Source organism: Zonotrichia albicollis, chromosome 29 (genome assembly GCF_047830755.1).
Source record: "Zonotrichia albicollis isolate bZonAlb1 chromosome 29, bZonAlb1.hap1, whole genome shotgun sequence".
Lineage (NCBI taxonomy): Eukaryota > Metazoa > Chordata > Aves > Passeriformes > Passerellidae > Zonotrichia > Zonotrichia albicollis.
In genome coordinates, this window is record NC_133847.1 from 6,154,489 (window position 1) to 6,170,015 (window position 15,527).

The window sequence follows — 15,527 nt, forward strand, 5'->3', positions numbered from 1 at the left end:
CATCCCTCTGTCCATCCCTGTCCATCCCTGTGTCCATCCTGTGTCCATCCTGTCCATCCCTGTCCCCCCCATGTCCCTCCCTGTCCATCCCTCTGTCCATCCCTGTGTCCATCCTGTCCATCCCTCTGTCCATCCCTGTCCCCCCCATGTCCCTCCCTGTGTCCATCCCTGTGTCCATCCCTCTGTCCATCCCCATGTCCCTCCCTGTCCATCCCTGTGTCCATCCCTGTCCATCCTGTCCATCCCCTGTCCGTCCCTCTGTCCCTCCCTGTCCCCCCCATGTCCCTCCCTGTGTCCATCCCATCCATCCCTCTGTCCGTCCCTCTGTCCGTCCCTCTGTCCCTCCGTGTCCATCCCTCTGTCCATCCTGTCCCTCCCTGTCCGTCCCTCTGTCCGTCCCTGTCCCCTCCCCGCAGTGCCCAGGAAGTGCCTGATCCAGCCCAGCCCCCGCTGCCGCAGAATTTGGGGCTGGGGGTTCCCAAATCCCCCCCAGGGAATTTTTCTTTTCCCCCCTCCCCTCTCCCTCCTCCCCCAGGGAATTTTTCCCCCTCCCCAGCGCAGCCCCAAAAACGCCTCCAAAAATCCCAAAAAGGTTTTTTGGGGTGACCCTAAAGGAGCAGGAGGCCTTTGGGGGGAGGGGGAGCAGCCCCCCCAGCCCCATCCCCAAAAAGAAAATAAAATAAAATAAAATATATATAAATATATATATCTAGAGATGCTCTATGGCTGGAGAGGCGGGTCCCGACCCTCGGGGGGAAAAGGCACCTTTGAGTTGGTCACCTGTTTTCTAAATGCACATTTTTAAATGCTAAAAAACAAAAAAAAAAAAAACAAAAAAAAAGAGTAAAAAAAACCAGAGAGATTTTAAGCCCTTTTATTTTCAAAGCACTTTTTAGATTCTCTTCCTTTTATTTTAATTTTAATTTTTTTTGTTGGTTATTTTGGGGTTTTTTTTTCCTTTTTTTTTTGGTTTTTTTTTTGGTGTTTTTACTTTCAAAAGCAAAAAAAGCAAAGAGCAGTTTTTGGCCGAATGTATTTTGGAGAGGGAGTGAGAGGGGAGTGTGTGCTGGGGGTGGGGTGAGTGGTGGGGCTGGGGGAAGAGATGGATGTTTTATTTAATGCAGAAAAACAAAAAAAAAGCAATAAAAAAATTCAAAAAAAAAAAAAAAAGCTTAAAAATAATTAAAAAAAAAAAAGAAAACAAAGAAGTCTTAGCACTTTGCGATGGAACGGGTACTTTGAGCTCACTTTATCTTAATTTAAAAAAAAAAAAAAAGCAAGATTCAAGATGTTTACAAGTCAAAAAAAAAAAACTTTAAAAAAAAAAAAGACTTCTACGGAGAAAAAAAAATATTATTAAAAAAAAAGCCTAAATTTATTTTTGTAAGAAAAAAAATGTGTATATATATATATATATTTAACAAAAAAAAACTAGAAAAAATACAAATATAGGCAGAATCCAAGTGAGATTGGAGGATGGGAGGAAGATGCTAATTAGGTTCTGTGACATGCCCTGACCCTAGGGAATTTTAAATAGATAAAAAATCCATGGAAGCTTGAATTTTAGGCAGGAATCCTGGGGGTTTGTGGTGCTCACTGCTCCCCACAGCCTTGAGGAGGTTTTTGTTGGTTTGGGGTTTTTTTGTTTTTTTTTTTTAATTTTTTTTTTGTAGAAATAATTTTATTTTTTTCGATGGTTTATTTTAGCCAGTGCCAGCGCAGAGGTGTTGGGATCGCTGTGGGTTTGGAAAAATCCCACCTGGAGAGATTGGGGGAAATGAGATGGGAAATTGGGATTTGGCTGGGAAATTGGGATATAAACTGGGAAATTGGGGTCTGGATAGGGAAATTGGGATCTGAGCAGGGAAATTGGGATCTGGATTGAGAAATTGAGATTTGGATAGAAAAATTGGGATTTAAGTAGAGAAACTGGGATTTGAGCTGGGAATTTGGGATCTGAGCAGGGAAATTGGGATTTTGATAGAGAAATTGGGATTTACATAGGGAAATTGAGATCTGGGCAGGGAATTTGGGATTTGCATAAAGAAATTGGGATTTGGATAGAAAAATTGGGATCTGGATTGAGAAATTGAGATTTGGGCAGAGAAATTGGGATTTTGATAGAGAAACTGGGATCTGGGCAGGGAATTTGGGATTTGAGCAGAGAAATTGGGATCTGCATAGGGAAATTGGGATCTGAGCAGGGAAATTGGAATTTTGATAGAGAAATTGGGATTTGGTCAGGGAAATTGGGATTTGCATAGAGAAATTGGGATTTGGATAGAAAAATTGGGATCTGGATTGAGAAATTGAGATTTGGGCTGGGAAATTGAGATCTGGATTAAGAAATTGGGATTTGAGCTGGGAAATTGGGATTTGGATAGAAAAATTGGGATTTGAATAGAGAAACTGGGATTTGGTCAGGGAAATTGGGATCTGGATTGAGAAATTGGGATTTGAGCAGAGAAATTGGGATCTGCATAGGGAAATTGGGATCTGGGCAGGGAAATTGGGATTTGAGCTGGGAAATTGGGATCTGGATTGAGAAATTGGGATATGAGCTGGGAAATTGGGATTTGCATAGGGAAATTGGGATTTGAGCTGGGAAATTGGGATTTGCATAGGGAAATTGGGATTTGGGCAGAGAAATTGGGATCTGGATTGAGAAACTGAGATTTGGGCAGAGAAATTGGGATTTACATAGGGAAATTGGGATCTGGACTGGGAATTTGGGATCTGAGCAGGGAAATTGGGATTTTGATAGAGAAATTGGGATTTGCATAGGGAAATTGGGATTTGGGCTGGGAAATTGGGATTTGCATAGAGAAATTGGGATTTGGATAGAAAAATTGGGATCTGCATAAAGAAATTGGGATTTGAGCAGAGAAATTGGGATTTACATAGGGAAATTGAGATTTGGTCAGGGAAATTGGGATTTGAGCTGGGAAATTGGGATCTAGGCAGGGAAATTGGGATTTTGATAGAGAAATTGGGATCTGCATAAAGAAATTGGGATTTGGATAGAAGAATTGGGATCTGGATTGAGAAATTGAGATTTGGGCTGGGAAATTGGGATTTGCATAGGGAAATTGGGATTTGGATAGAAAAATTGGGATTTGCATAGGGAAATTGGGATTTGGATAGAAAAATTGGGATTTGCATAGGGAAATTGGGATTTTGATAGAAAAATTGGGATCTGCATAGGGAAATTGGGATCTGGGCAGGGAAATTGGGATTTGGATAGAAAAATTGGGATCTGGATTGAGAAATTGAGATTTGGGCTGGGAAATATGGATCTCCATAGGGAAATTGAGATTTGGGCAGAGAAATTGGGATTTTGATAGAGAAATTGGGATCTGGGCAGGGAACCCCATTGGGAAGGGGTCGGATCCCAAACTGGGGGGCTCTGGGTGGGCCCCGACCCTTTGGCAGCGCCGGCTGAGGATTTTTGGGAATATGCCCAGAAAATTCCGGGTGGATTTTGTAAATGGAGAATTGTGGAGGTTCCATTGGGGCTGTGGTGGCTCCGCTTGTCCTGGGGTTTGGGGTTTTTATTTTTTCTGGGATTTTTCCATCCCAATCCCAAAGGAATTTTGGGAGAAGCAGCAGCAGGAGGGGGTGAAGGGGAAAAAGGGGAAAAAGGAAAAAAAAATGTGGGAGATTGATAAAAAAAAGGAAGGAAAAAAACAGGGGAAAAGGAAATTGGAGGGGAGAAATAAAAGAGGGAAAATAAGGAAAAGAAAAGGGGGGGAGAAGGAAAAATGAGGAATGAAAGAAGGAAAAAAAGGGGGTGGAAAATGAGAAAAGAAGGAATAAATTGGGGAGGGCAAGGGGAGAAAAATAGGGAAAGGAAGAAGGAAAAAAAGGAAAAATGCAAAGGAAAAAGAGCACAAAGGAGGAGGAGGAGCAGACTCAGGATTCCCCCAGCCATGTCCCCCCCACTGGCAACACTTTAGCACAAGGTGAAGTTTGCACTAAAAATAAAATTTAAAAAATCAAAAAATAATAAAAAAAAAGCTCCAAATCCCCCAGGATTGTCCCTGTCCCATTGCCTTAAAGCCCCACCCCAAAATCCCCCCCCGTAGCTCAGCATCCAGATTTTTGTCTTTATTCTGATTCATTTTGAATTTCATTTGAGTTGTTTATTATTATTTTATTTTTTTTTTTCGGTTTTTTTGAATCCAGGTTGGGATGAAAGTGTTGCCAAAGAAAGTGCTGAGTTACGGTGGGAAGAGAGAGAGAGGAATAATAATCAAAGTTATTCTCAATAATAATAATAATAATAAATGATGAAATAATAAAATTCGGATCGAAGCCAAGCAGGGGCAAGGGGAAATAGGGAGGAAAAAAAAAAAAAGATTTGTTGATTTTAAATTAAGAAATTTGTGTGTCCCCCCCTTTCCTTCCCCCATCCCACCTCCCCATGGGGGTCAGCCCAATTTTGGGGGATTAATCTGGATTTTGGGGGGTTAATTTGGGGTTTGGGGTCTCAGCCCCATTTTGGAGGATTAATCTGAATTTTGAGGGTCTCAGCCCCATTTTGGGGGATAAATTTGGATTTTGGGGGTCTCAGCCCCATTTTGGGGTCTCAGCCCCATTTTGGGGGGCTCAGCCCCATTTTGGGGGATAAATTTGGATTTTGGGGTCTCAGCCCCATTTTGGGGTCTCAGCCGCATTTTGGGGGATAAATTTGGGTTTTGGGGTCTCAGCCCTATTTTGGGGGATAAATTTGGGATTTTGGGGTCTCAACCCCATTTTGGGGGTTAAATTTGGGTTTAGGGGCCTCAGCCCCATTTTGGGGGATAAATTTGGGTTTTGGGGTCTCAGCCCCATTTTCAGGGGTTAATCTGGATTTTGGGGGTCTCAGCCCCATTTTGAGGGATAAATTTGGATTTTGGGTGTCTCAGCCCCATTTTGGAGGATTAATCTGAATTTTGGGGTCTCAGCCCCATTTTGGGGGATTAATCTGGATTTTGGGGTCTCAGCCCCATTTTGGGGGACAAATTTGGATTTTGGGGGACAAATTTGGATTTTGGGGTCTCAGCCCCATTTTGGGGAATAAATTTTGGTTTTGGGGTCTCAGCCCCATTTTGGGGGGTAAATTTGGATTTTGGGGTCTCAGCTCCATTTTGAGGGATAAATTTGGATTTTGAGGCCTCAGCCCCATTTTGGGGGGTTAATCTGGATTTTGGGGTCTCAGTCCCATTGTGGGAGATAAATTTGGGTTTTGGGGGTCTCAGCCCCATTTTGGGGTCTCAGCCCCATTTTGGGGGATTAATCTGAATTTTGGGGGCCTCAGCCCCATTTTGGGGGTAAATTTGGGTTTTGGGGTCTCAGCCCCATTTTCAGAAGTTAATTTGGGTTTTGGGGGCTCAGCCCAGGTTCCATCCTGGCTTTGGGTTTTGGGGTGCCCAGGGTGGGGCTGCACCCCCAAAATGGGCTGGAAGGGCCAAATTTGGGATTTTTTCCCCCAAAATGGGCTCTGGGGGGGGGTCCTGCCCCCCCCAAACTGAACAGGAGGGTTCCAATTCTCATTTAATTCTCATTTAATTCTCATTTCCACAGGAAAGGGCTGATTCCCCCTCCCCACCCCAAAATTCTCCTTCATCCTCCCCCTTTAGGGCCCCCCAACCCTTTAGAGCCTCCCCAGCCCCAATCCCCCCCCCCAAATTTAATTATTTAATAATTTAATAATAAATCAAGACAAAACCCCCTGAATTTCTCTCTCTAAAAATTTTCTAATTTTTTTTTTTTTGATTCACAACAAGAAAACAAAAATTTAATTTTAATCAAGAGAAACAAAAAAGAGCAAAACAGGATGGAAATTTTGGGGCGGGGAGGGGGCAAAAATGCTGCATTAAATTGTTGTTTTATATAATAAAAATGATCTATATCTATCTTTATATATATATATATATATATATATATACACAGCAAGAGCTGAAACGTCCCCAGGGACGGGGGGGACACCGAGCTCGGCCCGGGGACCCCAAAGGATGCTCGAGGTGGGGCCACTTTATTATAAATATTAATTTTATTTTCATTTTTTTTTTCCCTTTTTTTTTGTTTTTTTTTTTTGGGTTTTTTTTTTCTGCGTCTTTCTATATAATCTATTAAAGAGATTCTTTATCTTCAAGCACTCGCAAAGGTTGCAGCGGTTTTTATGTGTTTTTTCCAATTTTTTTTGGTTTTTTTGGTGAGGATTTTCTTAAGGGTGGGGTGGGGGGGGAGGAAAAGGAGCGAGGAAAGGAAGAGAGAAAAAGAGAGAAAATAAATATAAAGAAATATATGAAAAAAAATAAAATAAATAAATAAAGCACAGAAAAGACATTCCATAGATTGTAACTTTGATAGTTCTTTATAAAGTGGGGGGGGGAGATGAGGAAAAAAAAAATAAAAACTATGACAAAAAACGACAAAAAAAAAAAATTTAAAATAATAAAAATTGCACTTTGGGGGGGGCTTTAAAATAAAAAAAAAAAAAAAAAAAGAGAGAAATAAACTATATATTAAAAATACACCTGGAGCCCATTGGATTTCTTGGGGGAGGAGAGGATGGAGGGCACTGGCTCTTTTTGGGGTGGCCCCATTAATTTTTGGGGGGAATTTTAATGATTTTAAGGGTTTTTTTGGGTGGGATTTTAATGATTTTGAGGGATTTTTTGGGTGGGATTTTAATGATTTTGAGGGTTTTTTTTGGGTGGGATTTAAATTATTTTGAAGGGTTTTTTTGGGTGGGATTTTAATGATTTTGAGGGATTTTTTGAGTGGGATTTTAATGATTTTGAGGGGGTTTTTTGGGTGGGATTTTAATGATTTTGAGGGGTTTTTTGAGTGGGATTTTAATGATTTTGAGGGGTTTTTTTTGGGTGGGATTTAAATCATTTTGAGGGATTTTTTGGGTGGGATTTAAATTATTTTGAGGGGTTTTTTTTGAGTGGGATTTTAATGATTTTGAGGGATTTTTTGGGTGAGATTTTAATGATTTTGAGGGATTTTTTGAGTGGGATTTTAATGCTTTTGAGGCTTTTTTTGAGTGGGATTTTAATGATTTTTAGAGATTTTTTGGGTGGGATTTTAGTGATTTTGAGGGTTTTTTTTGAGTGGGATTTTAATGATTTGGGGGATTTTTTGAGTGGGATTTTCATGATTTTGAGGGGTTTTTGGGTGGGATTTTTGGGGTGGGATTTTAATGATTTTAAGGGGTTTTTTGAGTGGGATTTTAATTATTTTTAGGGATTTTTTGGGGGGAATTTTCATGATTTTGAGGGATTTTTTGGGGGGAATTTTAATGATTTTGAGAGGGGTTTTTTTGAGTGGGATTTTAATGATTTTTAGGGGGTTTTTTTGAGTGGGATTTTAATGCTTTTGAAGGGTTTTTTGAGTGGGATTTTAATGATTTTGAGGGGTTTTTTTGGGTGGAATTTAAATTATTTTGAGGGTTTTTTTGGGTGGGATTTTAATGATTTTTAGGGATTTTTTGGGGTGGGATTTTAATGATTTTGAGGGATTTTTTGGGTGGGATTTTAATGATTTTGAGGGATTTTTTGAGTGGGATTTTAATGATTTTGAGGGGTTTTTTTGAGTGGGATTTTAATGATTTTTAGGGATTTTTTGAGTGGGATTTTAATGATTTTTAGGGATTTTTTTGAGTGGGATTTAAATGATTTTGAGGGTGTTTTTGAGTGGGATTTAAATGATTTTGAGGGGTTTTTTGGGTGAGATTTTAATGATTTTGAGGGATTTTTTGGGTGAGATTTTAATGATTTTTGAGGGATTTTTTGAGTGGGATTTTAAAGATTTTGAGGGGGTTTTTTGGGTGGGATTTAAATTATTTTGAGGGGTTTTTTGGGTGGGTTTTTAATTATTTTGAGGGATTTTTTGAGTGGGATTTAAATGATTTTGAGGGATTTTTTGAGTGGGATTTTAACGATTTTGAGGGATTTTTTGAGTGGGATTTTCATGATTTTGAGGGGTTTTTTTGGGTGAGATTTTAATGATTTTGAGGGGGATTTTAATGATTTTGAGGGGTTTTTTTTGGGTGGGATTTTAATGATTTTGAGGAGTTTTTTGCGTGGGATTTTAATGATTTTGAGGGATTTTTTGGGTGGGATTTAAATGATTTTGAGGGATTTTTTTGAGTGGGATTTAAATTATTTTGAGGGGGTTTTTTGGGTGGGATTTTAATGATTTTGAGGGACTTTTTGGGTGGGATTTAAATTATTTTGAGGGTTTTTTTTGGGTGGGATTTAAATGATTTTTAGGGATTTTTTGGGTGAGATTTTAATGATTTTGAGGGTTTTTTTGGGTGGGATTTTAATGATTTTGAGGGGGGGGTTTTGAGTGGGATTTTCATGATTTTGAGGGGTTTTTTTGAGTGGGATTTTAATGATTTTGAGGAGTTTTTTTGAGTGGGATTTTAATGATTTTGAGGGATTTTTTGAGTGGGATTTTAATGATTTTGAAGGGTTTTTTGGGTGGGATTTTAATGATTTTGAGGAGTTTTTTTTGGGTGGGATTTTAATGATTTTGAAGGGGTTTTTTGGGGTGGGATTTTAATGATTTTGAGGGGTTTTTTTGAGTGGGATTTTAATGATTTTGAGGGTGGGATTTTAATGATTTTTAGGGGTTTTTTTGAGTGGGATTTTAATGATTTTGAGGGGTTTTTTTGGGTGGGATTTAAATGCTTTTGAAGGGATTTTTTGGGTGGGATTTTAATGATATTGAGGGTTTTTTTGAGCGGGATTTTAATGATTTTGAAGGGTTTTTTTGAGTGGGATTTTAATGATTTTGAGCAATTTTTTGAGTGGGATTTTAATGATTTTGAGGGATTTTTTGAGTGGGATTTTAATGATTTTGAGCAATTTTTTGAGTGGGATTTTAATGATTTTGAGGGATTTTTTGGGTGGGATTTTAATGATTTTGAGGGGTTTTTTTTTAGTGGGATTTTAATGATTTTGAGGGGTTTTTTGAGTGGGATTTAAATTATTTTGAGGGATTTTTTGAGTGGGATTTCAATGATTTTGAGGGATTTTTTGAGTGGGATTTTCATGATTTTGAGGGGGTTTTTGGGTGGGATTTTAATGATTTTGAGGGATTTTTTGGGTGGGATTTTAATGATTTTTGAGGATTTTTTTGAGTGGGATTTAAATTATTTTGAGGGGTTTTTTTGGGTGGGATTTAAATGATTTTGAGGGGTTTTTTGGGTAGTATTTTAATGATTTTTAGGGGTTTTTTGAGTGGGATTTTAATGATTTTGAGGATTTTTTTGTGTGGGATTTTAATGATTTTGAGGGATTTTTTGGGTGGGATTTTAATGATTTTGAGGGTTTTTTTGGGGTGAGATTTTAATTATTTTTAGGGATTTTTGGGTGGGATTTTAATGATTTTGAGGGGGGTTTTGGGTGGGATTTAAATGATTTTGAGAGGTTTTTTTGAGTGGGATTTTAATGATTTTGAGGGTTTTTTTGCTGATTTTGGGGAGCAGAGCAGGGACTGGGGGTTCCCTGGGGTTTTGGGGGTTCCAGGGCTATGGATGGGGAGGATTTTGGGGACATTTCCTCTATTTTGGGGGAATTTCCTCCATTTTGGAGATGTCCAGGGCTGCTTAGGGTATTTTTGGGGGGGAGCTCCCCCTGTTTTGGAATTTTCCAGGATTGTGGGGGTTATTTTGGGGTTATTTCCTCTATTTTGGGGCCTCCAGAATTGTAGGGTTTTTTTTTTTTTTGGGGGGGGGGGCAGGGCCTTCTCATATTTTGGGGTCTCCAGAATTTGGAGTGGATTTTTGGGGGGGATGTTCCCCCCATTTTGGGGGTGTGGGGAGGGGATTGAGATGGGGCCGTGCCTCAGTTTCCCCAAATGGAACAAAGCCCCCCCCTCCCTTACAGAATAACACCAAAGGGGGGGTCCCACCCCCCCCCTCAGCACCCCCAGCCCCATTAAGCCCCTCAGGGGGGGCTGGGGACCCTTAATCGCGTTTGGGGACAGATGGCCGCGGTTTAAGGAGCCTCAGGGGACACGTTTGGGGTGTCCCCCCCTCCCCAAAGCCCCCCCGACCCCATGGGGCCACCATTGCAGTGCACAGGTGAGCCCACACACCCCAAAAATCCCACAAAAATGCCCCAAAACGCCCCAAATTCTGATGTGGCCGCGGGGGGCAGGAGCAGCCCGGCCCCCCCAGAGGGCACGGCCGAGGGGAGGGGATTAATTTGTGTCATAATCTGCCTTGTTCGGGGCTTTGGGGCTTTATCCCGGGATTTATGGCCGAGTCGTCTTTCTTAGCGAGACGCCCTAATGCCACTTAACACCTGGGAGCCGCGATTTTCATTAGGGGCGTCAGGGACAATTAGTACGGGAATAATTAGGGCAGGAGCAGCCGCTGCAGGGTTTAAGCCCCATATGTGCCTGAGTGTGCAGGGGGGGGGATTGGGGGACCCCCGGTTTGGGGGTGTCCAGGGGGGTTTGAGGGGGGAACAGCCCAAATTTGGGCCGTGCCTCAGTTTACCTCCATGGGAAAGGTTTGGTAGGTAGAGAAGGCAAAGGGTCCCCAGTGGGGAGACAGTGGTGCCATCCTGGGGTGTCCTGTGGGGTGACAGCATGGAGGGGACACGGGATGGGGATGTGGTGACATCCTGGTGACACTGGGGACACACACAGGGATGACCTTGGGGTGGCAGGGAAGGAGGGGACACGGGATGGGGACATGGAGACCCCAGGAATGAGCGCCATCCTGGGACACTGGGGGACAGGGGACACACACAGGGGTGACCCAGGCAAGGAGGGGACACCCAGGGGTGTCACAGGAAGGGGCCCCGGGGCAGGACGGGCACGGAGCCCCGGGGCAGCGCTGGCAGCCGCCCCCAGCCCCAGCGCGGCCGCTCGGGCAGGGGGCACCGGGGGGCACCGGGGGGGCCCGGGGGGCAGCAGGGGCAGCAGCAGCCGAGGCCGTACAGGGCGTAGGGGTGGAAGTAGCCGACGTTCACCCTGCCAGGGGAGACAGTGGGGTCAGTGCTGAGACACAAACCCATTCTTGGGGTCTCCAGAGCTCCCCGGGCCCCTCAGAGCCCGCCGGAGCCCCTCAGACCCCCAGAGCCTCCAGAGCCCCTCAGAGCCCCTGGGCCCCCAGAGCCCCCCAGGCCCCTCAGAGCCCTCAGAATCCCCTGGGCCTTCCAAGCCCCCAGAACTCCCCGGGCCCCTCAGAGCTCCGAGAGCCCCTCAGAGCCCCTGGGCCTTCTGAATCCCCTGGGCCCCTCAGAGCCCCCCAAACACCAGAGACCGCCAGGCCCCTCAGAGCCCTCAGAACCCCCTGGAGCCCCCCAAACCCCCAGAGCCCCCTGGGCTCCTCAGAGCCCCCAGAAGCCCAGAGCTCCCCAGGCCCCCAGAGCCCCCAGAGCCCCCTGGGCTCCTCAGAGCCCCCAGAAGCCCAGAGCTCCCCAGGCCCCCAGAGACCCCCAGAGCCCCCAGAGACCCCTGGGCCCCTCAGGCCCCCAGAGCCCCCCGGCTCCCTGACCTGCGGACGCGGCGCCGGGCCCGCCGCCGGTGGTAGTCGCCCTTGGCGAAGTCCTCCAGGTTGGCCGGGTGGATGGCCCAGAAATGGCCTTTGCCGTTGTCGCTGCGGCCGGCCTTGACGAAGCACTCGTTAAGGGACAGGTTGTGGCGGACGCTGTTGCGCCAGCTCTTCTCCTGGGTGCAGAGGGGTCAGTCAGGGTTGGAAGGGTCAGCCAGGCCCACAGGGGTCACTCGGGCCCGTAGGGGTCACTCGGGCAGCACAGAGGGGTCACTCAGGCCCTGAGGGCTCAGTCAGACCCACAGGGGTCACTCAGGCCGAGTCCCCGGCCTCTCCTCAGCCCTGTAGAAGCCGGCCCGGGCTCGGCCAGCGGCCCCGGTGCTCTCCCGGAGGATCGGGGGCAGCCGACACCGGCAGGCTCCGGAACGAGCCCGGAGGCACCGGCCTGGGCAGGGCCGAGCTCTGGGCACCCCCGATGGATCTCCCGAGGATCGGGCCCAGCGGAGCCGGCTCAGCTCCCCAGTCCCCACCGCTCACCCCAAACCCTGGAAATCGGGGAAAATCCCAGAAAACGCTCCCGGCCCCACAACGCTCACCTTGTTCTTGAAGTAGGGGTAGTTATCCATGATCCACTGGTAGATGTCGGACAGCAGCAGCTTCTTCTCGGGGGACGAGAGGATGGCGGTGGAGATGAGGGCGATGTAGGACTGGGCCGGTTTGTCCGCGGGCTCCGGCGGGGCGCGGGGGGCGCCCGGGGGGCTCGGCCCGGGGGGCTCCGGGCTGGGGGCGGCCCCGGTGCCCCGGCCCGACAGGAGGTACTCGATGGTGAAGGAGGCTCCGGGCGGGCGCCGGGGCGCAGCTGCCGCGTCCCCAGCCGTGTCCCCCGTGTCCCCCATGGTGCAGGTGCTGCCGGCGAGTGCCGGCGCTCATGGCCCGGTAATTAGTGCAGATTACAGGGTTTGCTAATTGTGTTTTCACAAACGCGCTGCCCCCAAAGCGGGCTGTTTATCTGGCAAAGCCCCGGCTTTAAAGGGATTTGGGCCCTTAAGCCTCATAAATAAAATGATTAATCCGCTGGAGGTGGAGGAATTCAAAGTGGCACCGAGGAGGTGCCCGTGGGGACGGGGCCGGGGGGTGCCCGGGGGTCCGGCTGCCCCCCAAAAGCCGGGGGAGAAGGTGGAGAGGGTGAGGGTTGAACCAGAACCATCCAGGCTCCGTTTGGGGTGATCCTGGAGATCCTGGGATGGCCAGGGAAATGCTGGGGTTGCCCCAGGACCCTCCTGCCATGCATGGAAAGCCCCAGGTCTCATTTTGGGGTGAGCTGGGAGTGATGCTGGGGACCCTCGGAGAGCTCAGGAGATCCTGGGAAGCTCCTGGTGACCCCAGGAAGGTTGGGGAGGCCCCGTGGGAAGATTTTCCCTGTAAAGATCCTGGGGATGTTGGGTGAGATCCTTGGGATGCCCTGGGAGAAGATCCTGGAGACCCTGGGATGAGAAATCCCAACAAGCCGACACAGAATTAAATGTAAATCTTTCATTTTATTTAACAAACACTATAATTTGAAGAATGTGTACTGAGGGAAAGAAAAATAATTTTCTTTTTTTTTTTGTTTTTTTTTTTTTTTCTTCTCTTTACAAAACAAAGAAGAAAAAAAAACAGGATATAAGAAAAAAAAAAACAAAACACAACATATGTACAGGAAGAGCTGGCCAACTCCAACAGAAAGCACTAAAACAAGCATGGTGTTTCCAAACAGTTGCTTGGCCTGGAAAATGTAAAAGCAATTAAATTAGAATAAAAAATATTAGGAAAACAACTGGAGTCTAAAGCTACTGTGCAGCCAGGGCCGCGAGCGCAGAACTTTGCACAGTAAAATTAATCTGGGAGCTCTACCCGGGTTTTTGTCAGTTGTTTTCATCCCCCTTTTCCCACCCCCACCCCCGTTTCAACCTGAAAACATATTGCTTACAGCCAGGGAAGAGAAGGAAAGCAAAGCCTGGGGCCGAGGGTGCAGGGTCCCTGTGGGAGAGGGAGCAGGAGCTGCCCCGGCTCCCCCTGCCAGGCCTGGGCAAAGGAAAGGGGGGTTTGAGCCCCAGCCCTTCCCCATCCTGCAGCCAAACCCAGCCGGGCAGGAGGGCAGAATCCCCCTCCCACAGGGGCTCAGGGACCCCCACCCCTCTGGGAGATGGGGGTTGGGGAGAGGAGCCCCCTCCTCACTGTGGAGAGGGGTCTTTGCTTTTGGGCGATGAGGATTTAGGGCAGCTCTGGCCGGACCTCGGGGGCTTTTCCCTCCGGGTGGGATTGGGCACGTGTGGAACTCTCTGGAGTGAGGGGGAAGGGCTGGGAAAGGCACCAAGACCCCCCCTCTCTGTGCCCCCCTGGCTGCTGGGGTGAGGGATGGAGGCTTTGGGGTGCCCAGAGCTGGGGAAGGATAAAGGGAGGATTTGGGGTACCCTGAAGGGAGGATGGAGGATTTGGGGTACCCTGAGGGGAGATAAAGGGAGGATGGAGGATTTGGGGTGCCCAGAGCTGGGGAAGGATAAAGGGAGGGTTTGGGGTACCCTGAGGGGAGGATGGAGGATTTGGGGTGCCCAGAGCTGGGGAAGGATAAAGGGAGGATTTGGGGTATCCCGAGGGGAGGATAAAGGGAGGATGGAGGGTTTGGGGTACCCCGAGGGGAGGATAAAGGGAGGATGGAGGATTTGGGGTACCCTGAAGGGAGGATGGAGGATTTGGGGTACCCTGAGGGGAGGATAAAGGGAGGATGGAAGGTTTGGGGTACCCTGAGGGGAGGATGGAAGGCTTGGGGTACCCCGAGGGGAGGATAAAGGGAGGATGGAGGATTTGGGGTACCCCGAGAGGAGGATGGAAGGTTTGGGGTACCCTGAGGGGAGGATAAAGGGAGGATGGAGGATTTGGGGTACCCCGAAGGGAGGATGGAGGGTTTGGGGTACCCCGAGGGGAGGATGGAAGGTTTGGGGTACCCTGAGGGGAGGATGGAAGGTTTGGGGTACCCTGAGGGGAGGATGGAAGGTTTGGGGTACCCCAAGGGGAGGATGGAAGGTTTGGGGTACCCTGAGGGGAGGATGGAAGGTTTGGGGTACCCTGAGGGGAGGATGGAAGGTTTGGGGTACCCCAAGGGGAGGATGGAGGGTTTGGGGTACCCCGAGGGGAGATAAAGGAAGGATAAAGGGTTTGGGGTCTGGCAGTGCCCAGCAACACCAAGCCCCTCGGGGGTCTCAGGGGACACGGCCCCTGCTCCTCACCCAGCCCGGGGCAGCCCCAGCTCCCTGAGGGCTCTCCCGAGCTCCAGGGGGAAAAGCCAGCGAGCTCCAGAGCAAACCAGAGCCGGGAGGAGCCCGCGGGAACAGCAGAGCTGGCGCAGAGGCCGGGACAGAAACTCTCCAAGACAAAGTCAAAAAGGTGACGCTTCGCAAACTCAAAAGCAACAACGTTTTGCCACCAAAGAGCACAGGAGGAGCTTTGGCGCTGCGGCCAAAGGCTGGGACAGAGAAGTGGAGGGGCCGGAGCGGCGGCAGCGCCCGGGCCCCGCCCTCGCACCGCCCGCGACGGGCTCGGGACTCAAAGAAACCTGAATTGGAGTTACCGAGGTAGTTGGCTAAAAACTGAGATTCCCCCACCCGGCATCTTCTGGAAGGACCCCCCTGCCCTGCAACTGCTCATGGTGCCAGGTGTGCCCAGGCCTGGGGGTGGCCGGCAGGTCACAGCCACTGTCCCCAGGCCTGGGGGTGTCCCTGCAGGTCAGTGGGGGTGTCCCTGCAGGTCACTGTCCCCATCCCCAGGCCTGGGGGTGTCCCTGCAGGTCACTGTCCCCATCCCCAGGCCTGGGGGTGTCCCTGCAGGTCACTGTCCCCATCCCCGGGTCTGGGGGTGTCCCTGCAGGTCACTGTCCCCACCCCTGGGTCTGGGGGTGTCCCTGCAGGTCAGTGGGGGTGTCCCTGCAGGTCACTGTCCCCAGGCCTGGGGGTGGCCTGCAGGTCACTGTCCCCACCCCTGGGTC

The 15,527-nt window shown here is 48.0% G+C and overlaps 2 protein-coding genes and 1 long non-coding RNA gene across 3 annotated transcripts; 1 reads left to right on the forward strand and 2 right to left on the reverse strand.

The window, feature by feature from the left end:
• Positions 1-4,844: 4,844 nt before the first annotated feature.
• LOC141725448 (uncharacterized) lies at positions 4,845-6,448 on the forward strand. The gene is made up of 2 exons (XR_012577302.1): positions 4,845-5,193; positions 5,350-6,448. It is a non-coding gene; the product is annotated as an uncharacterized LOC141725448 (long non-coding RNA).
• A 3,625-nt stretch (positions 6,449-10,073) lies between these two features.
• LOC141725323 (uncharacterized) lies at positions 10,074-13,039 on the reverse strand. Its single transcript, XM_074528457.1, is given in 6 exon segments — positions 10,074-10,394; positions 10,396-10,404; positions 10,519-10,913; positions 10,916-10,983; positions 11,510-11,682; positions 12,103-13,039. Coding segments are annotated over 6 exon segments (1,062 nt in total). The 5' UTR covers positions 12,403-13,039; the 3' UTR covers positions 10,074-10,277.
• A 59-nt stretch (positions 13,040-13,098) lies between these two features.
• Positions 13,099-15,154, reverse strand: LOC141725324 (uncharacterized). The gene is made up of 2 exons (XM_074528458.1): positions 15,148-15,154; positions 13,099-14,744 (listed from the first exon to the last, which is right to left on the reverse strand). Exons 1-2 carry the CDS (start codon positions 15,152-15,154, stop codon positions 13,720-13,722), a joined length of 1,032 nt encoding a protein of 343 aa, XP_074384559.1. The 3' UTR covers positions 13,099-13,719.
• Between the last annotated feature and the right edge of the window lie 373 nt (positions 15,155-15,527).